This window comes from Pipistrellus kuhlii, unplaced genomic scaffold, assembly GCF_014108245.1.
Source record: "Pipistrellus kuhlii isolate mPipKuh1 unplaced genomic scaffold, mPipKuh1.p scaffold_m20_p_18, whole genome shotgun sequence".
Taxonomy (NCBI): domain Eukaryota; kingdom Metazoa; phylum Chordata; class Mammalia; order Chiroptera; family Vespertilionidae; genus Pipistrellus; species Pipistrellus kuhlii.
In genome coordinates this window covers 15,241,021-15,268,147 of record NW_023425493.1, presented here as the reverse complement: position 1 = coordinate 15,268,147, position 27,127 = coordinate 15,241,021, and the positions used below count along the sequence as shown (strand labels likewise).

The 27,127-nt window shown below is 41.2% G+C and overlaps 1 protein-coding gene and 1 long non-coding RNA gene across 3 annotated transcripts in view; one reads left to right on the top strand and one right to left on the bottom strand.

The window, feature by feature from the left end:
• Window positions 1-6,566, bottom strand: part of NIBAN1 (niban apoptosis regulator 1) — a 116,485-nt gene extending 109,919 nt beyond the window's left edge. Inside the window, exon 1 of one of the 2 annotated variants that reach the window (XM_036442847.2) lies at window positions 6,178-6,566. In XM_036442847.2, coding sequence (XP_036298740.1) covers window positions 6,178-6,232 — 55 coding nt within the window. In that variant the 5' untranslated portion in view covers window positions 6,233-6,566. The remainder of the gene's footprint in view (window positions 1-6,177) is intronic. The other variant, XM_036442848.2, reaches the window with a different exon arrangement.
• On the top strand, window positions 6,521-25,577 carry LOC118721616. The gene is made up of 3 exons (XR_006741946.1): window positions 6,521-6,567; window positions 11,655-11,731; window positions 25,181-25,577. It is a non-coding gene; the product is annotated as an uncharacterized LOC118721616 (long non-coding RNA).
• Window positions 25,578-27,127: the final 1,550 nt, after the last annotated feature.

The window sequence follows — 27,127 nt, the reverse complement described above, 5'->3', positions numbered from 1 at the left end:
GTTTGCTTTTACTTTACTTTATTTTATTTTTATTTTATCTATTTTATTATTATTTTTTTTTAATTTTTATTTTGAGTGGGTCCAAATCAGTCTTGAAGCCAAGGGCTAATTTCTGCTTGCTGCTACTGAGGACTCTACACAATGCCCTGTGTGTTACAAGGTCTTTCTATTTTGGATGATGGGAACATGTACTACTGTCAGCTCTGGATGGGTGCCAGGAATTGTTTGGCTCTATAAATCTAGAGACACAATCTGTGGTTCTAAAAAAGGTTTCAAAAAATAAATAAATAAATAAATAAATAATAAATAAATAAAAAAGGTTTCATATTATACATTTTTTTAAAAATATATTTTTTTCATTGATTTCAGAGAGGAAGGGAGAGGGAGAGAGATCTAGAAGCATCAATGATGAGAGAGAATCATTGATCGGCTGCCTCCTGCAGGCCCCACAGCAGGGTTCAAGCCCGCCACCTGGGCATGTGCCCTGACCTCATAGTTCATAGGTCGACACTGAGCCATACTGGCTGGGCTAATTAGTTGTTTTTAAGAGCCATTATCTTTTGGAGGAGCCTGTTGGGCAGCAACAGATAACTGAAAGCATTGGTTATATGAGGAGAGAGAGTAAAGGTCTAGGATTGGGATGGAGCACCTGAAGGCTTCTGGGATAGCTTGTGAAGTTCTTTCCATTTCTTGACCTGGCAGTGGCCACGAGGAAATTTGCCTTATAATGATCCACTAAGCTCTGCACTGGTTTTGTGTGGTTTTCCAAACCTGTATTTTACTTTAAAAAAAAAAAAGGGGGGGGGGGAGGGTTATTAAAAAGGAAAAAATAATATCCGTGTGGTTTGGCATAGAAGCATTTACTCTTCTTCCAAAATTCCTTCAGACTACGGACTCTAAATCCTTCGGGCTCCTGGTAAAAACTATTAGTTTATTCTAATCCTACAGACACCAACACCCACACATCCTCAAGCATGAGAATATAAGCTTCTGGGGTCCTAGACCTTGCATTTTGCAAAACTGAATTAATTGCTTTCTCGTTTCTAAATCTTTCCCTCTCTCCTCTAAGTGAGAAAAAAAAAAAAATGCAGTACCCAAAAAAGGCACTTTTATAAACTGGCTTGCATTTCCTTATTGGCAGAAACTTGCTAGTCCCTTTTTTTAAATGAATTTTCAGTTTCAAAGGAGAAAATCTGTATTGCATTTGGAGTTTTGTTTGGTGGTGGTGGTGGTGGTGGTGGTGGTGTGTGTGTAGTTCAGTTTGCAAATGTTAGCATTTTCTCTCTCAAGTCCTAAGTTTTACTCAAGTGCTTTAAACAGACTGTAACAGATGAGTTATACTCTTTTATTCTTTTGTCTTCCTTTCCATTATTCTTTTATCTTCACTTCTGACTTCATGTCCCATTCACAGTGCAAACTGCTGTATGTACCTTGTCTCTTTAAATGGTATCACCCAGCTTCGCTGACAAAATAAATTACAATTTCTGATTAGGAGATTAAAATTCACCATCAAAGTTCACACCACATATTTTGTAAAACTTTCACAGTGCGCGTTTATTTTAGTTCTATTAGAAACGACTGTTACTGATTGAGCTCCTGCTGTGGCACTTTCTAGGTGGGACCCAAAGATCACAGCAGGAGTAACACTACCATCAGTTCAGTAGTCCAGCAAAAGTAATCTTAAAAATGAAAAACATTAAAATCACTATTGCCATGTCAGGACTAACTATTATTTAAAGCACCCTTGATAATATAGCCAATTGCCATAGAAAAAAGAAGTGGTTCATTGAGCAGATCTTTTAAAAAATATATATTTTTATCATTTATTTCAAAGAGGAAGAGAGTGGAGAAGAGGAATAGAAACATCAATGATGAGAGAGAATCACTGATTGGCTGCCTCCTGCACACCCCACACTGGGGATCCAGCCTACACCCCAGGCATGAGCCTTGACCAGGAATCCAACTGATCTCCTAGTTTATAGGTCAACGCTCAACCACTGACCCACACCAGCCGGGCCACATATTGATTTAACATTTGTCTCCATGAGTTTATCAAAGCATAAATGGGGACCCAAGAAGGAAGGTCACTGTTTCTTCCACAAGCACAGGAGAAAATGTGAACGTGTCTCAGATAGTGTCTTTATTTCTGTTGAATCTAAGAAATTCTCAATTCACACTAAATTCCCAAAGTCTTAGTTTCTATTCACAAAATCTAAAGGTGGTCGAAAGTAATTAATTGCTACTAGAAATCCCAACTTGCAGTCATGTTCCTAATTTAAAATTCCTACTAGCTTCATCGGTTAGGCTGGCAGGCTTGGAGGCATTTTTTAAAAATATATATACTTTTTTTTTATTGATTTCAGAGAGGAAGTGAGAGGGAAAGAGAGATAAAAACATCAAGATAAGAGGGAATCCTTGAGAGGCTGCCTCCTGTATACCACCTACCGGGGATTGAACACACAATCTCAGCATGTGCTCTTGGTGGGAATTGAACCCAGGACCCTCCAGTTCACAAGCAGACATTCTATCCACTGAGTCAAACTGGCTATGGCTGAAGGCATTTTTTTTAAAAATTTTTATCAAAAGATAATGTGATCAATCTACGTTTGTGTGTTATTTATACTGGATCTGCTCCTTCTTTCTTCCATCCTTGCTATTGCCATCAGGGCAACTGCAATCACTCATTTCTTAGGAGAACCCATTCCTTTCTACAAATTAGGAACTGAAACAAATACTAATGTTATAATCACTGCCCACTTCCTACTGCAGTTACTAGCCAGATAAATTAAACTCTAAGATAACTTTGTCATCATTACCAGCTAAATCAGACCAGATCTATGCCCATCTCCTTCTAACAAATCCTGACGGAAGAATAAGCAACTATGTGGACTGGCACTACACACCTCCGCTGAGAAGCCTGCAAACATGTACAGCTCTCCTACCTTTCACTAACCTGGTCCAGGAAGACTTCACCCTGGATACTGTTATCTGAATAGTTTCTTTCTGTAATATATTTTATTGGTTTTTTTTATAGAAGAAGAGAGAGGAATAGAGAGTTAGAAACATCAATGGGAGAGACATTGATCAGCTGCCTCCTGCACACCTCCCACTTGGGATGTGCCCACAACCAAGGTACATGCCCTTAACTGGAATTGAACCTGGAGCCTTTCAGTCCTCAGGCGGATGCTCTATCCACTGAGCCAAACCAGTTAGGGCTAAATAGTTTCTTATACAGCCACCTAAGCTAACTCTTACTGTACATGTCTAAGAAAAGAACAGTTTTCCTAACTGCTGTTTGCTGCTACCAGGCCTAGAAGTGCCTACCAACCCATGGTTCTCAGCTGATTTTCCAGTACTTTCTCACTCTCTGTAAGACTTATGTGGAAGAGTTTTCAATATTAACAATTCAATGGTAATTTTTAAAAGGAAAGAAAGAATGCTTAAACAGGAAAATATTCTGTTTTTGAAGCTATAGCTCACTTTTATGCATACCAAAAGTTTAAGAGGAAAAAAGAAATAAGACATAAAAAGAGAGAATTGTCTTAAATTGGCCACTACTGATACCTCAATTGTCTGAGCTTTCTTTCTCACCAAAGAAGACATTTTTAGGACATTCCCTGAAAGCTAACAAATAACATTGACCATGTGCTTATGAGTTGATCTCTATTATTTATTAGTAAAAACATCTTATCTAGGGAAATGACTGAACGTCTTCTAGAAACAATTCTGAAAACTTATTTTGTTGCTGGCAATGTGAATGTGGAAGTAATTTTCAAAACTAGCATCGTTAGAAATGAAGTAAGTCTTTGACACTTCTGATACCCCTTTACCCAGACATCCCTTAAATCCTAAGAAATAATGAACTTTCAAACCATCCATGTGACAAAGATCACTTTTCACACACAATGGGGAGGCACACACACCCAATAGCAGCCAGTTCAGTGATTCACCCGCAAGCAAATGCTGATGCAGACAGCTGTTTCTAACGCACGCAAGATGAAGTCAACAAAACTCATTCCGAATATTCTATTTACTCTCCATAGGTGAGCAAGTTTATCAAGCTTGAAAGAAACGTATTGTCTAGGCAATACAAGTTTTCCAATCTATATGTAATATTTCACTGGCAGCTACTTGATGAGCAATGGGTCATAAAAATGTGTTTAATTTTTACTGTCATGCTTTCAATCATTCTGCTCACAGTTCAATCATAGCTTGAGAAATGGCTAAAGAATGGGCAAAGCCGAGAAGGCAGTTTTCTAAGGGATGGAGAGCTTCAAAGCGATCAGGAAAATCCCAGCCAGGTGACCTTCGTTTGCTCACACAAGAACAATTCCCAACACCATGCATTTTTTTCTAATGCACTTTTCTTCTTTGGCCAGACTTGGATGCTCCAGTGAGGCAATGTCTCATTTCCCCTGGAGGTATTCTGAAGTTAACTCTTCTCTTCCCTACATACCTTCAGAGTTCCCTCCCTAACAAAGAATGAGGAGATGAAATTGAACAAGACTAAGAGGAAGCAGTCAGCATCCCACTAAAGTTTTTCCCGGGCACTATCTCTCCTATCTCTCCAGTGTCATAATCTCATTTCAGAATTAAAAAGGTAACACGTTTTCTTATCACACCAAGTACAGTGTCTGCATCAACAGTAACCACGACCCTGAGGTCTTCTTCAAGCAATATGATCCCTCTCTCTCTTGGCTGGCCTTCCAATGATTACGGTCGAAGGCCATGCTTCAGCGTTCGGTGTTTGTCAGCTTTTCGGTGAGATAAAATCATATAAAATAAGTGCCATAAACACGTTTTGCTAATAACTCAACACAAGCTCCTTCACACTGTGTTCTACATGGTTCCTTCAGTCCCCTGCACACTGGTAAAAACAAAACAAACACACACACACACACATACAAATAAACAATCCGATAGCCACATGTGTAAGATTAAGGTAGGCTTGGTTTAGCTCTCTTAACAAGCCATCCATCTTTCCCCCATTTTAAATAAACAGCATCCCAGAGATGCTTGACCACATTTTATCCACTGACAGTATGGATTGTGGGTGACCTTCTAGCTCCAAAAACACCAGAGCAGGAGTCTGCAGAATCCATTCCAGTGCCCCGACTGGATATCCTTTTCAAAAGCGTTTAAGCGTTGTGGTGGCTAACAGCAAATATAGATTAAGAACCTTAACTATGTGCTTTCTTCTTAGAAAAAAAAAAGATTTAGAGGGCCAGAGAGAAGTATCAGGAAGAACTGCACCCATTTCTTAACAGACATAGGGTTTCAGGCCAGAGTCTCGAGCCCAATTTAGAAGCTATTTCTAAAACCAGAGAAACAACCAACTCACAAGATAACCAAATGTCAGGTGGTGGCTGCGGGCAAGGTTGTGGGGAGGGAAGACAGAGAGGCCAAGTACGCCCAGGAGATAAGAGTCATGATTTCCTGCAGTTTCACTTCAGTTAAGGCTCCCCCCTCCTCCCCCCCTTCAGCCTCACACTCTTTTCTGAGTCACCACACCTCTGACATTCTCTCCCAGTGAGTTTCTGCTCCTTCTCGGTGACTTTAGCAACAGTTACAAAACATATTCGTGTTCCTCTTTTGCTTTCCCCCCAAGTTCTCCGGGGAGGGAAAGGAAGGAACCCTACAACCTGGGCGCACAGAGGCACTGTCTTCGCTGCCTCTGATGAAATCATCCCTCCTTTGGCCGCTCTGAAGTTCAAGTGAAACTGTGGCCAAGGCCGCAGTTTGAGAACACCAGGCCAGCAGGACCGGGAGGGAAATTCTGCTCCGGGGGCCGGGAATCCCCAGGGGGATGTCTAGAGACCAGGGATATCCCCGCGTTTCAAGTTCCTAAAGAGCTCAGGAGGAAGGAGTCCTGGGCCAGGAGGGACAGGTGTTTCTGGGCCGAGGGGGCCAGACCAGAACCCCAGAGGGGTCCCCTCGGAGGAAAGGAGGTGCTGCCCCTCCCCGCAGCCTGCACCTGCCTCTCCCCGCCCTGCAGCGGCCCGTCCCCAGCATCCCCGCCGCTACCCATCACACCACCCAAGCCCACCGCGCTGGGTGGAACCTGGGGACCCCCGCGCACCCCAGGTAGGGAGCGGGGCGTGCCAGCCGGGGCTCCCCCCTCGGGGGCCGGTGCCCGGGCGGCCCTCCCGGTCCCGGGGTCCCCGGCGGGCGGCGTACCTCGGATGTAGGCGCACTTGCCCTCGTCCAGCTGGCTGGAGGCCGCGGCGCCCATGGCTGCGGGGCGCGGGGCTGAGCTCCCCCGGCGGCGCGTTCGGCTCCCGGCTCCGCTGGCGCCCGCTGCTCGCTGCTGTCGGCGGTGCGACGGGCCGGCCAGGGGCTCGGCACCAGTTAAAGGGCCAACTTCCTCCGACAGGCGCCGCCTTCGGGGACGCCTCCGCCTCCTCCTCCGGCCCGCGCCCTCCGGGAGCTGGGAGCCGGCCCGCCCTCCGCCGCCGCCGAGGCCCCGGGGGATGGATGTCTGGTCTGGAAGAGCTTCCCCGGCCTTCCCTTTGGCTGACTTCTGCCTCTTGTTCCTAGCGGTTCGGGGCGGCCCGGGAACACCTTGGGGTGAGTGCACCGTTTCCCGGAAAACGCCTGTGAGGAGGAACCTGGCCACGCACTTCTCACCAGGCGGAGCTCTAGACTCATGGCTTTGCTCACCCTCTGATACCAGGAGCAAGGGTCCTTCCCAAGCATCCCCGAAGAACTTGTGAGAGATGAAAAAGTTGTGTTTTCCCCTTTTTTATTTTATTTTGTTGTCCAAAGTATTACAAATAGTAGTACATATGTCTCCTATTTTTTTTCTTCCCATTGTAGAAATGCAAAATTTCAACTCCCTCTCGGCCTCACACACACACACACACACACACACACACACACACACACACACACACGATTAGACACTCTGGGAGTGGGGCCCAGCAATCTGTGTGTTTCAGGGCACTCCAGGTAATTCTGACACCTGCTGGAGTGTGAGAACCAAGTGTAACTTGCACCTTCCTGCAGGCAAGAAGCTGGGCCAAGGAGAGAGTGGGGAATGAAGAAAAAGAAGGGAAGGGAGAGAGGGAGGGAAGAAACGAGGAAGCGAAGAGGGAGGGAAGAAGGAAGGAAAATCTTAGGGCAACCCAGGGCTGGGTTCCACAATGTGCTCCCAGCCCTGAAATTCCTGAGGACTTGGTCAGTCTGTTCTTGCGCCTCTAGGTTCAGCTCCTCTCCTTGACCAACTGGAAGCAGTTCCTTAGGAAGGGCATCTGTGCTTTTCCCACAGCCACCATGTAGCTAGGCAGCCCCTCCGAAGGACAAACCAGCTCGGGCCCAAGAGCTACCACTCAGTCTTAATGACTCCTGTTGACTTCACCTCCAAGGTCAAATGGTCTGTGTACCCAAGAGCCAGGCCTGAGGGAGACTTGGAAGGAAGTTAATCCTCTAGGATTTCAACACAAAGATCTCTCACTCTTCATACCCAGTATTTCACACCCAACATTCCAATCCGTCCATATTATCCTCTCAGTTCTACAGCTGGCCCTTAAATAACGTGTGTTTGAACCTCAAAGATCCTTTTATATGTAGTTGTTTTTCAGTAAGTATACAGTCAGACTTCGATATACCCCCCTTTCAGACTCCTCGGTTTTGGTATCCACGGGGATCCTGGAAACAATCCCCTGCGGATAGTGAGCATTCAGGGAGTCAAAAGTCATCCATGAATTTTCTTTTGGGAGAGTTGATGCCCTAATCCCCTCGCTGTTCAAGGGTCATCTGTCCTTTTACAGTCCCTTCAATGTCCAACCATACGTCATTCCCTCCACTGTTATCACCCTCATAATTTCTCACCTGGATAATTACAATAGCCTCCTCACACTTCTCCTTTCTTCAGAGAAAAAGCCACAAAGTCTATCACTGACAGCAGGCCCAAATTCTTCTCTCCCCTCACCCCGGACAGCTCTCCCCTCCCTCCCTCTGTTCCAGCCCCAGTGGCCCTTTTGCTCCACTAAATCCACAGTGGCCATTTTTCTCTGCTCTTCCTTTAGATATTCACATGGTTCACTCTCTAAGTCTCACTTATTTTAAATCTCCACTAAAATGCTAACACCTCAGACAGGCTTTGGTTAAACACCAGCCCTCATTTCTCTAATCCTCACTCTTCACATTTCTATGTAGCATCACCTGACGTATATTTCTTTCTCCGTCTCTCCCTCCTGAGACAGAAACTCCATAAGGTCAGGGATTATCTTTGTTGATGCTGTTTCTTTTGTTTGTTTTTCTTTATTCTTTTTTTTTTTTTTTTTCCTTTAGGGGCAAGGATTTTTATTCATTATGTCCTCTGGTTATCTCAAATGTCTAGAACAGCTCCTGGCACATAAAAGGTACTCAGGAAATAACCATTGAATAAGTGAATGAGGGAAACATAAAATGTAAAACTCTGGACTCAGTAAAAGCTGTGCTCTCAAATGACTAAAGAGCATTCCCAAATAGCTGCATATGCAATGATTTCAACTATTCAGTGTTCAATTCTTTTCTCAATAATGGCTCTAAGAATTAAGCACATCTCCTCAGAGTAGTTTTATTTTATTATGTAAATTGCTATAAGTGTGCCTCAGAATACTGTTTTATTATGATTATGATTATTTGGGTCTTCTGCCCAAATATAGTTTTAGCTTGTCACCTTTTGATAGGAACACTCTGGGAGAAGGCTGAGTATTCTGATTCATCATTCTTTGCTCATTTGCAGCATTCACAGATGGAACAGGGTGAAAGGAAGGATTTGTATGGTGAGGTATTAACAAGCTTTGTAACCCAACAGCCAGCTTCGAATCCTAACTTGATAACTTAATAGCCCTTGGACCTGGTCAAGTTGCTCAACTTACCTCTCTAAGTCTCCTTATCTGTTAAATGGAGCTAATACCCCCTGAGCTGTTATCAAAATTGAATTTGATCAGGTCTATGAGGCACTCCTGCGGGCATAGTATTCCATAAGTGGAAGCTAGGGTTGTTATTATAAGTAAGCACAAGAGTGGTCAAAGAAGTAATTTTTTTAGAGAGAGTGGAATTTTGATTGGACCTTGAAAATCATTAAGAAAGAACATCTGTTCTCTTTTTTTTTGCCCAAACAAATAAAGCAGTTTCCCCCAATCGCTTTACAGAAAAAAAATTAAGGAATTCATTATTTTAGTCATCGTATTTAACATTTGCAAATCCTATGTGGGCATCATTTTATTAATCACACACTAAAAATTAGTCTCCAAGCAATTCAACAACTTTATGAACCAGATTCAACTTCATATGACTCAAATCAGCTAGTTTAGAAAATTTTCTATGCAATTTTAGGAATATTTCCTAAAATATTCTTAAGATCATTTCTTTCAGGTAAATAACACATCTACACTAATAAAAGAGAAAAATGCAAATTGACCATACCTTTGCGATGACCACCAGCCAATCAGGAGTGAGTGTGCAAATTAACTCAACAAAGATAGCGATTAATTTGCATATACAGGCGAGGAGCAGCCAGGGGCAGAAAGGCAGCTCCCCCCAGGCCAAAGTGAAGGCAGTGCCAGCAGCTACAGGAAGAAAGGCCCATTCTTGCACAAATATTCGTGCATCGGGCCTCTAGTACTAAAATAATTACCTTTTTAACATCTTAATTGAGGTATATTCATATAGCATGAAACTCATCCATTTAGGTTACCTTTTATAAAGGAAACAAATGAGTTAAATAGCCATCTAGTACCTTTAAAATTTGTATTTTGGGATTCCTTTGCATGACATGGAACCATGAATCCCTTGTTCTCATTGGAGTCAGTGACATCTGTCTATTTGGGCAGTTAGTGACCTTGTCTATTTAACTGCCCACAAAAGAGGTACAATCTCAAACTTTTTAAAACTTCCCCAAGTACTTGTACTGCCCCATAATATAGTAGTAGGAACTTTGTAATTACATGATTAGTTGATAAGTCACATAGTTATCTAATTTAATCTGCCCAGAAACCCACTAAAGTAGGCACTACCATCATCATTTTACAGGTGAGGAAACCAAGGTTAAGAAGTTTAAAGGATTTATCAAAGTCACCTATAACTGGACTTATCTGACTCCAGAGCTCATCTTCTTAAGCACCATACTACTTCTTTTATAAATCTTGCTTTTGTTTATTTGCATAAGTAATCTAGGTTTTACTATAGAGAATTAGAAACTATTGATAAACAAAAAGAAAAAATGGGGAAAATCACCCAAATCTCAATATCAATTCAGTATCTTTAGATAATCCCCAAGTTTGTTTAGATTCCTAGAGATTTACATATATGCAATTATAATTTATAATTATATATAAACTTATTTACAATTATTTTCAAAAACTCATACTATATATATTCTGTAATTTGTGTGATAATGTTTTCATTTTGTATATTTCCATTTAAATAAATATCTAGATCCAAGTCTATGAGGGTATAAATGTAACTTAATTCACTTATCTACCAGTAATGTATACATGTCTTTTCCCATTTCTGAATCACATTGAACATTTTCATATCTTTTATTATTTTCTTATCATTATTTTCATTCCTTTTAATATTTGACAATTTGGGAGTTGAAATAGGTATCACATTCTATTGTTTAATTTTGAAATTCTTAATGAGAAAGATTCATTATTTTCCTCTGTGGGCTTTCTGGCTATACAAGTTCCTTTGTGAATTAGCTGTTCTTGTACTTTTTCATTCTTCTATTGATTTCTTATTCTTATTGATTTGGAAGAGCTTTCTATTTATTAAAGACATTGACCCATTTACTATGGCACACATTGAAGATTAGACACGTTTTGCTTTTTAACACATATTTTCCTATGTTCTTTATTGGACTATCTCCTTTGAAAATTGTGCTAACCACAGAGAAAGTGTAAAATCAATTAAATTAGTCAGTGGCACCCTCCCATCTTTCTTTAATACTCTCTTCCTTTCTTCTCTTTGTACAGTTGTTAAAGAACGCCTCACCTTATCAACAGTATATTTTATAGGCTATTGTACAAAGCAGGTTAACATTTTAAAGTCATTTTATAATTATTTTTTTAGTGAAGGAAATTCAATTATTAGCAAGACTGTTATGATAATCTAATATGTTCTGTCTTTCTCAGGGGTGTAAGCTTTAGAACCTCCAGTCTCATTTTAATACTAACCTGCCACATAATTTGAGGAAATAATATAAATTTTCTAAGCCTTATATTCCTTATTTTAAAATGAGTATCTGTGAAAATTAGAGTATATATGTAATACACTGGATATGCATTACTATGCCTAGTACATACATTTGTTCTCTAAGTGAAGCTAGCATCAAAAGAAGTAATAGATGAAAAGGTGACTGTTTAACTGTAACTATTTTATTAAGATAGCCATGTTTGTTTGCCTTTTATTCTTTTGTTTAAATATATTTTATTGATTTTTTACAGAGAGGAAGAGAGGGGGACAGAGAGCTAGAAACATCGACGAGAGAGAAACATCTATCAGATAAGCTGCCTTCTGCACAACCCCCACTGTGAATGTGCCCACAACCAAGGTACATGCCCTCAACTGGAATCGAACCCAGGACCTCTCAGTCCACAGGCCAACGCTCTATCCACTAAGCCAAACCGGTTTCGGCTTGCCTTTTATTCTTATGCTTATTATAGTACCTTTGTTTTGTGACCAGCAAATCACACTTAACAGGAGGAAAGGCACGAGGACCAATTTCAAAAAGGAAAAATAGGTACCTATTTAAATGACATTTGAAAGACATAAATTGTGTATTTTCATAATACAAACTATAGAAAACTAAGCTGGATAAAACGTTTCCTAGGGATAACATGTACAGATGGACTCCAACTTCTGCTCATCAGTGGTTCTTGAGGGGAAGCTTTCAGGAGCTCTGGAGGTATGTGAAAGTTTTATTAGAAAAAGATAGATTTCTTTTTTAAAAAAAAAATGGAGAAACATTGTTTTTGCTCAACGTACTATTCAAACATAAATCATTACAATTTTGTATAGATCTCTAGCATTGCATAAGACTTTAGACACAGAATCCATGTATTTTAGCAAAAGCCAATGGAGGCTTAGGACTAAGGATGGCAAACTCTAGAACCAAAGGGGTACTGAGATATTTAGACACTAGTCACCAAACCTGACAAAGATCAGACCAGTGCAATTGCCCTGGTAAAACTTATAACCATATTATTGCCGTAGATAAACAGACTCTATATATTCCTCTGAAGACAAGGCTCTGAACTACCATGTATTGGGCAAGTGGTTAGTTCGGTACCAGTGCACAAAGAGAAGAGTGCCACCTGCTGGACCAGCAATGATACTCCATGCAGGGGCAGGATTTATTTGGTCATGAGGGAAATGACACAGCCTCTGGTCCAAATCAAATTCATATGCTTGCACTTAAATTAGTTTAACAGTCATTTAGCATGATTCAGCTATTTGTTACAAGTGTCTTATGCTCAGCTGACAAGTGAATTACTCTGCCAGAACAGACTTCCTGTTGAATTAATTTGGGGGGGCTAATCCTATTATTTTGTAATCCAAGCTTATATTTACTATTTATATCACATTTTGATGTTAATTATCATCCATTTTGTGAAGCACAGTCTTTTAATTCATACTTCTTGGAGTTATATAGTTCACTCTTTTTCTTATGGTGCAAGTTACCAACACATTACTTCTCCTAGTCAGGTATCAATAGCTGTGAAAAATAAGATACCAGAGCTCTGACTTCTATTCTGATGTCTTGAATGGGGAGATGGAAGTATTGACAGATAAAACCTCAAAGGATGCAGGAACACCAGGACTGATCCATCGAGGTGGGAAAGGATATTATATCACTGACATTGTTTGGAATTTCTGTACATGATAATAAAAGTAAGGCAAGTTGCCAAAAATGGTTTAGCTCAGTGGATGGAGCGTCGGTCTGCAGATTGGAGGGGTTCGATTCCGGTTGGGGGCATGTGCATTGGTTGCGGGCACATCCCCTGTGGGGGGTGTGCAGGAGGTGGCTGGTCGATGTTTCTCTCTCATCGATTTTTTGGCTCTCTATCCCTCCCTCTTCCTCTCTATGAAAAATCAATAAAATATATTATTAAAAAAAAAGGTAAGGCAAGCTGACTTAGTTTTACCATTGCCTTTTTGTTCTCTACAGACAGTGCACCCCTTATTACTTAAACCAAGGGCATACCACTTGCACCGCATCCCCCAATATAACTCCAAATATTTGCAGTTACAAATGGTGTGGGCAGGTAGGGCAGAGATGTCCAGATGCCTCGCATATGAAAAAAACAAACAAACATATAACCTCTTGTACATTGGTTGGATTTCTTATACCTTCTTAAAACTGTCTTCATTCACACCACCTTAAATTCCTTTTCTTATTTTGTCCTTGTACCCATCTGCAGTTCATGTAGATTACAAATGATAAAGCTATCTTAGTAAATACTTTAAGGTGAATCCATCTAATCAGATTACAGGCTCCTGAAATTTAGCCGAAAATCAGCTCGTTGCAGGAACAACAGTTTTGAAGGAGAAAAGCATAATCATTCTAGGCGCTTGAAAGCCTTTAAATATATTTGGTGAGTCTGTTTCCAAACAGGCCAATCAGGATCTTCCCTTGGATTTCTCTATTGTAGCGACTGAAAAGGACTGTTTGTGGGCTTGAGAAGCTGATAGGATATGAAGGCTGAGCTGCTTAGTGGACATTGCTCCACCAGAAACAGAGCCTCTGATTGGCAAGAAAGGAATTCTCTGATGACATTGTGTTAGTCCAGTCCTGGCTTGCCCAGTTACATGAAAGAATAAATGCTCTCTTTTTTGTTATGTAAATTTAAATTGGATTTCTGTCTTCCCAACCAAAACATTTTGACCAATATAAGGCTTTAAATACAGGGTTCATATACAAGATTAAAACATTCTCCAACTCTCCTATATCCCTTTATGTAATTGGTTAAAGCAGATATTAGAGGACATTGCCTTCTCTGAGTGAGTTACAGCATATGCCAACAAATGACAGTTAGCACAATATATAACAATTCACTCTTCTTAGTCATTTTTTATTCTCTGTAGTCAGTTCTGAATGTGGTTTCTCTTCATTCTAGACATTTGATTAAATACTGTCTCATTCCAATTCAGATTTTAAATCAGCCCAAATTTAACAACAGAATTAGCAGTCCTTCTGCATATCATGACCTAAATGTATATAGAATCCCTTATTAGTCTTGTTTTACTCATTTTTTAAAGAAATTAGATTCATGAAATTCACATTTTTATTTCAAGTCATGCTGTAATTCAATTAGGAAGCATGGCAGAGTTTGGATTAGAACTAAATCAGTTTTGCAGAAATTCTGCAGCCTTAATAGCTAAGTTTTACATGGTTTTTATTAAAGTTATATCCACATAAATTATATCACTTAATCCTAGAATGCTTGGAAATTAACTACTGTAAGAGCAATAACGTTAGCTTAGACAGAGCCCGGCGTAGATAAACTAAGGAGTATTGAGAAAGCTGCCCTGAAAGTGTAGTATCTGTCAAAAAAAAACACCTGGAGAACTGAGCTGGCATCAGCCTCCTGGGTTTTCTATGTTTATATGTTTGCTAAAGTTGATGCACTATCATCTCCATGGCTGGGACTTGGCCTCTAATGCCTAGATTTAACGTCAGCACTCAAGAAAGGCGTGTTGAATGAGTGAATGTTCTACATAGACACAAGTCTTTGGTGTGACAAGACTTTTTCTGTAATTGCTATAAAGTTCTAAGACATAGTCATTGTGGTGGGCCAAACCAGAAGGGATTTTTTCCCCCCAAGTTTAATATTGAAGAAAATTAGATCAGAAGAGGTAAAGTGACACCTCCCCAAAAAAACAAAACAAAACAACAACAACAACAAAAAACAGAGATGGGGTAATAAGTCCGTTAACAAACATTTGTGGAATACTCACTACTGGATCAATGTTTGGCGCTGTCTCAGATAATGGGGGGAGGGGTACAGCAGTGTGTCAGATAGCCAAAGTCTCTGCCTTCAAAAGAGCTTATATTCCGTCGAAACCAGTTTGGCTTAGTGGATAGAGCATTGGCCTGCGGACTGAAGAGTCCTGGGTTCAGTTCTGGTCAAGGGCATGTACCTTGGTTGCAGGCACATCCCCAATAAAGGGTATGCAGGAGGCAGCTGATCGATGTTTCTCTCTCATCAATGTTTCTGACTTTCTATCCCTCTCCCTTCTTCTATGTACAATAAAAAATCAATAAAATATATTTTTTAAAAAAAGGAGCTTATATTCCAGTGGGGACAAATGAATAAATAATTTCAGGTCCTAATCATGGTGTTGCTCTGTGTAAATGTAGAAAGTTGTGGTGGAGAATGACAGAGGGTGAGGAGAGACAATTGAATTCGTAGATAAAGCACAGGACTCTCTAGGAAAACTCACATGATCTAGGCCCTTCGTAGGAGGGCACATCTACCCAAATGTATGGGGGAAGAATATTCCAAGTGTAAGTTCAAACATCCTAAGCTGGCAGCAAGCTGGGTGTGCTTGAGGCAAAGAAAAACAATCACAGCACTTAAATTGGAATGAAGACGAGAGAAAATGACAGAGATGACAATTGGTAGGCAGATACCACACACTGTGCATCCTGTGTATCAGAAAAGGAGCTGGGTTTTATTACAGAGGGTGGTGAGACACCGTTTAAAAGGTTTTGAGAAGAGAAGTCATAGAGCCCAGTTTTCATTCTAGGAAAATCACAGACTACTGTGTGGAGAATGTGCTAGGATGAGAAAGAGGAAGTTCTGAGACTGATTGGAAGACTGTCCGACTAATCCAAGCTGAATGGTGGTCACTTGGTCGAGGGTATAGCATTAACTGGATTCAAGACATGTTTTGTAAGTATCTGTAGGATTTTTTGATAGGATCTGGCCAGGTAGCTCAGTTGGTTAGAGCCATGGCCGGCAAACTATGACTCGCAAGCCACATGCGGCTCTTTGGCCCCTTGAGGGTGGCTCTTCCACAAAATACCACAGCCTGGGCGAGTCTATTTTGAAGAAGTGCATTAGAAGAAGTTTAAGTTTAAAAAATGTGGCTCTCTCAAAAGAAATTTCAATCGTTGTACTGTTGATATTTGGCTCTGTGGACTAATGAGTTTGCCTACCACTGGGTTAGAGCATCATTCTGATACACCGAGGACTTTCTGCTGGATGCATGTGAGCATTTGGGAAAATGAAGATACCACTTACAGTGATGGAAGCAACTCTGGGAAGAATGAATTGGGAGACTAGGAGAAATGATTAGTTCTCCTTAGGACATGTTAGGTTTGAGAGTGCAGGTAGAAAAGAGAGGAGAACTGAGCCAAAGCTTGGAGAACAGCAAGAGTTGTGTGGAGGAGCCAGAAAAGGGGCTGAGAAAGAGCTGCCAGGCAAGACAGGAAAATCCAGAGTCTGACTTCACAGATGTCTACACAGGCAACCTTAATAAGAATTGTTTCTTATCAATGTGGGAATGGGAGAATAAAAGTCTAAGGAGGGGAGAATAGGAGGTGAGGACAAAAAGTAGTTTTCAGAAATTTTTTTTATTTTGTAAGAAAGAAAAACGGAGTGGTGTTTGGAAGCAGATGGCGGACCAGGAGAGAGAGGTTAGACTGCTAATAGAAACAATCCAGTAGAGGGGAAGAAATGGGAGATAAAGGAGATCAAGGTAATAATGAAGGTACACAACCACATGGAAGGATTGGACTTTGGCTTTGATTGAAAAAGGATGCATCTTCCCTAACTCAAAGGAAAGACAGGGACCCGGGTACAGATGGAGGTGGGCTGCAGGGTTTGGTAAAGAGTTGAGGTAAGGTACTTCGTGACTGATTTCATAGGAGTTGAATGCAGTTTTCCCAAATTCTACTCTAGAGTGTAACCAGATAGCCTCCATTAGAATAATGAAGCTGTATTTGTTGTATTGGACACAATTGCTTTTGAAATATTTGATTTGGTTTATTTATAGTGTGAAAATATTCTACAAACCTGGTCATCTAAGTTCAGTGGTACACAAATTTCGTTATCTAGTTGAATGAATTCTTATAGCACTAAGGTTGTTTTGCGTGCACAGCCCTCAGTTTTCAGTTTGAATAAAGAATGAAGTTAACAGTCCAGCCAGTGTTGACCTATGAACCAGGAGGCGGTGGTTCTATTTCTGGTCATGGCACATGCCCAGTTGCAGGCCCAATCTCCAGTGTGACACATGCAAGAGGCAGCCAATCAAGGATTCTCTCTCATCATTGATGTTTTTATCTGTCTCTCCCTCTCCCTTTTTCTCTGAAATCAATAAAAATATTTTAAAAATATATTTTATTGATTTTTTACAGACAGGAAAGGAGAGGGACAGAGAGTTAGAAACATCGATGAGAGAGAAACATCAATCAGCTGCCTCCTGCACACCCCCTACTGGGGATGTGCCCACAACCAAAGTACATGCCCCTGACCATAATCGGACCCGAGACCTTTCAGTCCGCAGACTGACGCTCTATCCACTGAGCCAAACCGGTTTTGGCAATAAAAGTATTTTAAAAAAAATAATAATAAACAAACTGAAAAGTGGAAAAAGCAGGGTATTTCTTTAAATATTTTTATTGATTTTAGAGAGGAAGGAAGAGGAAGAGAGAAATAGAAACATCAATGATAAGAGGAAATCATTGATTGGCTGCCTCCTGCAGGTTGGACCAAGCCCGCAACCCAGGCATGTGCCCTTGACTGGAATCAAACCTGGGACCCTTCAGTCCGCAGGCTGATGCTCTATCCACCAAGCCAAACCAGCTAGGGCAAGAAGCAGGGTCTTTGAAGGCATTGTTGAGCCACTGAATTAACTCTCTGATGACCTTTTATATGAGTTAATAAATATATTGAATTTTAAAACTGTTTTTTGTTGACTTTTGTTACTTATCACTGACAGCATTTTAACTGGTATGATATTTTATTGCAACAACTGGTAGCCATCTGGAAAAAAAGACCCTCAAATATAACATGAAAATAGATTCCTAATAGATGGAAATATAATTTTAAAAGTACTGCTCAAAGCTAAGGGAATATTCTTCTATAATCTTAAATTAGCAAAAGCGGTTCCAAGTACAACACAAAAGAGTTGAGGCTCCACCTGGATGGAATAATTATTGAATAAACCATGATACTTCAAGACATGTTGCAATGTTTATGTGGGGGGAAAAGAGGATACCTAACACATACACACTATATATACGTTGCATAAGACTATGGCTCTGTGTCCATTGGGTTCTTTTTTGTTTTACTATGAAATTTCTCACATATTTGATTTTTTTTAATGTCAATTTTATTATCAATAGAATGCAATATAAAAAACCCTGGAGAACCTATAAGGAAAGATTGATAATCCATGTAAATTTAAAATTCTTCCTTAAAAAAAATTACAAGTCAAAAGGCAAATTAAATGTTGGAAAAAACTGCAATTTGAACCAGAGATAAAAGGCTAATTTCCCCAATGTATCAAGGATTCCTTTATACCTATTAAAAAACACCACCAGGCCAAAACCGGTTTGACTCTGTGGATAGAGCGTCAGTCTGCAGACTGAAAGGTCCCAGGTTCGATTCCGGTCAAGGGCGTGTACATTGGTTGTGGACACATCCCCGATAGAGGGTGTGCAGGAGGCGGCTGGTCGATGTTTCTTTCTCATCGATGTTTCTAGCTCTCTATCCCTCTCCTTCCCTCTCTGTAAAAAAAAAAATCAATAAATTATATTCTTTAAAAACACACCACCAGCAAATAGAAAATGATAAAGGATATTAATAAGTATGTTGGCAAACCAATGGCTCTTACGTATAGGAAAAAATGCTGAATTTACACATAAAAAGAGGACTTCACATTAAAGCAGTACTGATAGATTATTTTTTGGATCATATCTTACGTTGGGAAAAGTGTGGGAAACAACTGGGACCGGTTTGGCTCAGTGGATAGAGCGTCGGCCTGCGGACTGAAAGGTACCGGGTTCGATTCCAGTCAAGGGCATGTACCTTGGTTGCGGGCACATCCCCAGTCGGGGGTGTGCAAGAGGCAGCTGGTTAGTGTTTCTCTCTCATCGACGTTTCTAACTCTCTGTCCCTCTCAATTCCTCTCTGTGTAAAATCAATAAAATATATTTAAAAAAAAAAAGTGTAGGAAACAGGCCCTCTGAGACATAGCTTGGCCACAGTGTAAAATGATACAAACTGAGGAGTAATTTGCATATCCATCAACATTAAAAATGTGCATCCTTCTTGAGGAAGCAATTCTACTTTAGAATTACCTGTACGCTTGTAAAATGACCTTTGTACAAGGTTATTCTTTTTGGCATTACTTGTGAAAAGATGTTTTACTGTTCTCAAAATGATGATAATCTTTATTCCCAGCTCTCGCTTGAGGAAAAAGGAGGGCTTGTCAATAATAGATGAATATGAGCATGACTCCTATGTTCTTTCTATTGGACGTGACTTACGGACAGGTTTCTCAGGCGATGAAGGCAACCACTTTCTTAGAATCACAGGCTCATGGTTTGGCCTTGGCTCGATTAGAGAAAATGGGGCAGAACCATTACCAGAAGAGCCTGCTGAGCCACTAAGAGGCAAGAATGTCCGGTAATGATCCTCCAGTCCTGGTAGCCCTCAACAACAGGATTGCCTCGCATTCTGTGCTTGCAGCCTGGGAGGAAAGCAAATAGTCTCTACATTCTCCGTGTCAAAACCATCAACCGACAGGGGAGAGATTTCACTAAATTAAAGGACACTTACTAGGGGCAATTAAGTACATTGCTTCGCACATCGGAAAAGCGCTCAAATTGCTATTTAATTTGCTGCACTTAACACATTATAAGACTATTAAATATATGAAAGGCTTTAGCACCAAACCATGTCCCCTCAAAGCACAAAATTCACTACACAGACCTAATGCTATCTCTCAAATAAATGTCAGCCTTGAAATAATTCATTTTCTCAAAATTGTCCAAGAGTCGTTTTTTACTCTAGTGCCCTTGGACCTTCTCCATTTTCCATTTTTCATCTTCTGGAGCCTGGCTTGAATTACTATTTGCTGGAAATGGCGAGCTGCGGATTTTTTTTTTTTTTAACTTCACCTCTGACAGTACCCTCTGAGGATGACAATCATTATATATAACTATGCAAATTATATCACTATATGATATTAAGTGTGATGAGTCCAGAGTAGCTAGGTAATTACAGATCAGGGTCCCTAGTCTATCTACCGAGAACATGCTGAATAATAAAATAGGTACCACTTATTAGCCATCCCTCACATCTAGTCATTTCAGATGCCTGTGCTTTAAGCCTTGCAAGCTGGCTGCAGGTGAATATATGCAGCCCTGTTTTATTTTATTTTATTTTAATTTTTTAAATCATTGGCTGTTTTGTTTGTTTGTTTGTTTAAATATATTTTATTGATTGATTTCTTACAGAGAGGAAGGAAGAGGGACAGAGAGTTAGAAACATCCATGAGAGAGAAACATCGATCAGCTGCCTCCTGCACAGTCCCCACTGGGTATGTGGCCGCAACCAAGGTACATGCCCTTGACTGGAATCGAACCTGAGACCCTTGAGTCCGCAGGCCAATGCTCTATCCACTGAGCCAAACAAGTTTTGGCTGCAGCCCTGTTTTATAGTTTAGGAAATAAGGTTGCCCCTCACCACCAAATCAAACAACTACAAAGTGACAGAACTTGATAGAAACTCTATTTTTTTCTGACTAAAAAGCTTATGCTCTTAATCCACTGAGATTTTGTCACGCACTACTGCTTTCCACTTTAATATACATATTTGCACTTGGTGTTTTTTTCATCTGCAATTAGGAATTAAGGCTGTTTTCTTGATACTGTGGCTCCGTGAGCTGAATGGATACAATTAAGGGAGCATTTCATTACAAGAAAACATGCCGTGAGTTTTAAGTAATTTTAATACTTCCAAGACACATGTAAATTAGTTTTCAAATAACTACTTCATATTCTATTAGTTGACAAACTGTATACATTTTTCAGACATCACTTATTGAATGCTGGCAGGTTTTAATTTCCCCTCAAACATAAAGAAATACACAAAATAATTTTTAAGACTCATTTCTTCACAATTAGTATGAAGAAAAAATTTAGTTTTTATCATCACATAATTTGTAACAGACAGAACATATTCCTCGAGTATTAGAAAATGTGTGTTTAGAAACATACATTCTTTTATTTATTTTTTATAATAGCTATGTGAAGTAGGTACTGTTATCACTGCTTTAGAGATGAAAAATCTGAGGCTAGGAGATTTGAAAGTCACATAGCAAGTGTTTGATGGAAGTGGGATTTTTTTTAAATATATTTTATTGATTTTATACAGAGAGGAAGGGAGAGAGATAGAGAGTTAGAAACATCGATGAGAGAGAGTCATCGAACAGCTGCCTCTTGCACACCCCCCACTGGGGATATGCCCGCAACCAAGGTACATGCCCTTGACTGGAATCAAACCCGGGACCCTTCAGTCCCCAAGCCGATGCTATATACATTGAGCCAAACCGGTCCCGGCGGAAGTGGGATGTTTTAAGTATTATTTCAGAATATGGGGAAATAAAATATAATAAGATTTCAAGTACATACTGGTAAAAATTGCAGTTGAGGCGTAAGTCAAAAAGTCCTATAATCTATTGGTATATCAGCCCAACTTTTCTCTCTCATTAGCCCCTCTCTGTATCTCCCCAGTTTTCCTCCTTCCCCCCCCCAAGCATCCCATTCTGACAGCGTCCAACTTACTCCTGGTGCCACCTTGTCCAGAGCAACTGGGTTGAAATTTCTTCTGCCTCCACAACAGCTGCCAGGCTGGGAGCGGCCAGGCCCGGAGCAGCCGGGTCTTGTGCGGCCAGGCCCGGAGCAGCGGCTGCCAGGCTGGGAGCGGCCAGGCCCGAAGCAGCCGGGTCTGGTGCGGCCAGGCCCGGAGCAGCGGCTGCCAGGCTGGGAGCGTCCAGGCCCGGAGCAGCTGGGTCTGGTGCGGCCAGGTCCGGAGCAGCGGCTGCCAGGCTGGGAGCGGCCAGGCCCGGAGCAGCTGGGTCTGGTGCGGCCAGCCCCGGAGCAGCAGCAGCCAAGTCCAGAGCAACTAGGTCGGGAGCGGCGGTGACCAGACCCGGAGCAGCTGGTTGTGGAACGAACCAGAGCAACAGAGGCCAGGCCTGAAGCAGCCAGGCCCGGAACAGCTCGCTCCTCACCTGCCCCTGTCCCACGGCTGCCTCTCAGACATGGCTGGAAACTTTTGTGGGAATTTGAGGGTCTGCTGAATCAAGTGATGAAGGCTTAGATCTGGATGTATTGAGTTAGTATAGCGCTGGGGTGTTGATCTGTGAGTGCCTGGATGAGGCTGGTTGACCTATTTGGAAATGTCTTTTGTGTGAAACGTATCATTGGGCATGTGGAGGTATTATTGATATGAGAAAATGCTAAGTAACTGATTTACTATCTGAAAAGGGATTTACTATCGGGGAAAGGAAGAGAGGAAGAGACTGAACATAAACTGCACTTATGGATGAGGACAATGAGGGATGGGGAGGGGGCGGAGGGTGGGGTGGGAACCTGGTGGAGGGGGGAAGAAATGAGGAACCTTTATAACAATATGAACAATAAAGATTGATTTAAATAAATAAATAAAAAAAAAGAAATTTCTTCTGCCTCCAGGATCAGTCCTGTTGTTAAATGTGGTCTGGAATTTTCTGCACTTCTTGGCTTTGTCATTTGAACCTACACCAAAATATTCTCTAACTGTCCATGGAGAAGCAATGTTGCCTGACTTCGACTAACTTTCCTAGTAATTTTCCTCTCCTTTCATTATTTTTTGGAGGTCATCTGTACCTCAAAGTCAACATCTTTTTATATGCTGCCCTCTTGTTAAATTTTCTTCCTTAGGTATATAGTAGATAGGCAAATTTCTTCGCCATTCATTGACTGACTTGTTTACTGATAGTGACTTCATCTCTTTAATTAGATGATAAATTCCTTAGGAGAAAAGGCTGGTGTTTTGTTTTGTTTTTTTCTTGAGCATTCCCCTATAGAATTATAGTAGAAGTTTACCATAGGCATAAAGTATGAACTCAGGAAATTATCAATGCAGTATCAAAAATTCAATAAGGAATAAATCACGGAATAGATAACTTTGGCTCAGTAAGAAATTATTTTACCCTTTTAGGGTGGGACCTTATGTGTGGTTCCCCATCACTCCCCACACCACCATGATCCAGTCCAACCAGAAATAGTGACAATTTGTTCTGGGCTCTGCTGACCTGGCAAATTCCTCCCCCAGTTGGGCCGCTGAGGCTGCTGAACCTGAGACATGCTTCCTTAAGGAAAAAGGCAGATGGAGGCATTGGGGGGCTATATTCAACATGTACTGCTCTGTATCCTTGGTCAATTTTATGTGTAATCTTTCTTCTGTTCTTTTGCTGATTTCAAGTGAAAATGAAAATAATCTCGCCCTAGCCAGTTTGGTTCAGTGGATAGAGCGTTGGCCTGTGGGTTGATTCTGGTCAAGGGCACATGCCCGGGTTGCAAGCTCAGTCCCCAGTCAGGGGTGTGCAGGAGGCAGCCAGTCAATGATTCTCTATATCGATGTTTCTATCTCTCTCCCTCTCCCTTCCTCTCTGAAATCAATAAACAAATATTAAAAAAATAATAATAATAATCTCAACCAACTTGTCATTCACACCAAGACTTAACCCTGGATCGGCGTTTGTGGTCTGACCTAGCTCATCAGGTACAACTTTTATGAAACCTTTATATGCATTTCATCTAACCCTCACAAAACAAGGAATGATGTAGCAAAGGCACTTAGTGCTCACCAATGACTGCATAATCTCCTCTATATTTCCTAGCCTCCCTTGGGACCATATGACTAGTCCTGGCCAATGAATTGAGAAGCAATCTCATTAGTTTTTTTCAAGCCAAGGAAATAAAAAACTGGTATGCCTCCCCCATGTCCACCCCTCTTCCTCCTGCTCTAACAATCTTGGATTGGAAGCTATTAGTCATTATAGGGAGGACAGTTGCCACATCCACAGGGAAATCTATGAGAGCAAAAAAATATAATTTCATTGTGTTAAACCACTGAGGTGTTAGAAATTATTACTATGGCATAGCCTATCCTGTCCTGATTGACAGATGATATTCAGAAAATGTAATAACTAGTACCAAATGGGCACTGACCTATCAGGGTAAGTGCAATGACCAACCAGAAGAGACATTGGTTATAAATAACAGGCATGGCCATATGAATCCAGGCCAATTGAATATCCCAGAAAACAACCCTACAAATTTATCCCAATTTTATGCTTGATGAAATGGAACTTCAAAGAGGGCCAAGTAGCCTGCCTAAAATCAATACTTGTGATATTCAATCCAGCTCTGTTTGATACAAAGCCCACACACAGAGTTTCTAGCTCAACACTGTGGTTTCTACTTGTTGAATATGTCTAAATGACCTCAACACCTTATCAAAAGTTAGCCTGCAATAGAACTATCCAAATAGCTTAATTGTTTATCTAAACCACGGTAGTACGGCCCAGTAGCGTATGTTTATTATTATTGAGTGTTTTTTTAACTTGCACACACTCTTGTTTTTCTAAAGAATGTCAGCATTATATCTTGCCTTTTCTTTTTCTTTTTAAATATATATTTTATTGATTTTCTACAGAGAGGAAGGGAGAGGGATAGAGAGCTAGAAACGTCAATGAGAGAGAAACATCAACCAGCTGCCTCCTGCACACCCCCTACCGGGGATGTGCCCCCAACCAATGTACATGCCCTTGACTGGAATCGAACCTGGGACCTTTCAGTCCGCAGACCGACGCTCTACCACTGAGCCTAACTGGCTTCGGCTATATCTTGCCTTTCCTTTTAATGTTTCCTTCTGTCATTATCATTAACTCTGAGCTTTGGTTTTGTTTGTTTGTTTGTTTGTTTGTTTGTTTTTAAGTTGGTACGCCCAACTTTATGATGTAATAAATATTTAAAAGGCAAGAGAAGATTGAATTGGATTAAATGTTTGCCTTTTGGCATAGTTCTTTTGCTCCTGCTGCTCTCTCTCTCTCTATCTATCTCTCTTTTTTTTTAAATTCCTGCTGCTCATTATTTAAATTCATAAATCTTTTTTCTCCATGACAGGATAATCATCTCCACAGCAACTATTATATCACAGAGGACGATGCCTGCGAGTGAGAAGTGATCAGCAGGAGCTGAGCAACACTTAAGCAGCAGAGATTCTATTTTCATACAAATATTTCTAATTATAATAAGCTGAGGAAGAAATATATCATTCTTCCCCTCACCACCTCCTCCAATACAAGCAGAGCTATTGCTACATGGTTTCTCACAAAAATAGGGTAACTTCAGCTACAGAAAGACTTAATAAGAGCATATCATCTCTATGTAGAGACGATACCACCTCTTATTGCCAGGCACACAAGACCTTACTAAAGGATAAGGGATAATACAAAGAATATAACATTATGAACCACAGGCTACTAGGTAATTGCTCAGGGCCTACAAGCTCAGCCTAAGGCCCATAATACTTTTAGAGGCACAGGAAACGTGGAATTTTTAAAATGAATCTACACTAATAAAAGAGTAACATGTTGCTCTGACTGGTTTGGCTCAGTGGATATAGAGTGTCGGCCTGAGGACTGAAAGGTCTCAGGTTCAATTCTGGTCAAGGGCATGTACTTTGGTTGTGGGCACATCCCCAAGGGGGGAGGGCGCATGAGGCAGCTGATCAATGTTTCTAACTGTCTATTCCTCTCCCTTCCTCTCTGTAAAAAATTAATAAAAATATATTTTTTAAAAAAGAGTAACATGCTAATTGACTGTACCTTTGTGATGCCCACCAGCCAATCAGGAGTGAGTATGCAAATCAATACAACAAAAAATGGTGGGTTAATTTGCATATGCAGGTGCTGAGTGGCCAGGAGGTGGGATGCTTGCGTCATTGCCATGGCGACAACACAGGCATTCCACACCACCCTAGCCGCTCAGGCTTTTGGGCAGCATGGGAAGGCAGAAAGGTGGCTCAACGGCCAGGCCCAGAGCAGCCGGGCCCAGAGCAGCCAGGTCGGATGCGGCCAGGCCCGGAGCAGCAGCAGCCAAGTCCAGAGCAACTAGGTCGGGAGCGGCAGTGACCAGACCCGGGGCAGCTGGTTGTGGAACGAACCAGAGCAAGAGAGGCCAGGCCCAGAGCAGCCAGACCCGGAACAGCTCGCTCCTCGCCTGCCCCTGCCCCACGGCTGCCTCTCAGACATGGCTGGAAACTTTTGTGGGAACTTGAGGGTCTGCTGAATCAAGTGATGAAGGCTTAGATCTGGATGTGTTGAGTTAGTATAGCGCTGGGGTGTTGATCTGTGAGTGCCATGGGTGTGGCCTGGATGAGGCTGGTTGACCTATTTGGAGGTGTCTTTTGTGTGAAGTGTATCATTGGGCATGTGGAGGTATTATTGATATGAGAAAATGCTAAGAAACTGATTTACTATCTGAAAAGGGATTTACTATCGGGGAAAGGGAGGGAGGAAGAGACTGAACATAAACTGTGCACCTATGGATGAGGACAATGAGGGATGGGGAGGGGGCGGAGGGTGGGGTGGGAACCTGGTGGAGGGGGGAAGAAATGAGGAACCTTTGTAATAATATGAACAATAAAGATTGATTAAAAAAAAAAAAAAAAAAAAAAGGTGGCTCAAGCCAGAGTGAAGGCAGTGCTGGCAGCTGGGGTAAGGAAGGCCCATTCTTGCACAAGTCTCTAGTACACATGTGTCAAACACAAGGCCCGCGGGCCAAATCCGTCCCGCCAGGCCTTGCAATGTGGCCCGCACCACGCTGTCATCACTGCACTCCGCTGCGTTTCCATCACAATGACAGTTTATGACTGTTCAGTAAACCATTCGGCCCGCGATTTAGGCTGGATTTTAGATTTTGGCCCCTTCTCTGATTGAGTTCGACACCCCTACTAATTATAATAAATATGTGTAAGTTATAATAATGAATCAAGCCTGGATTATATATCACAATCATAAAATAAAATGTGTATATGTGTATAGAGCAGAATAGTGAAATAAAAAATAG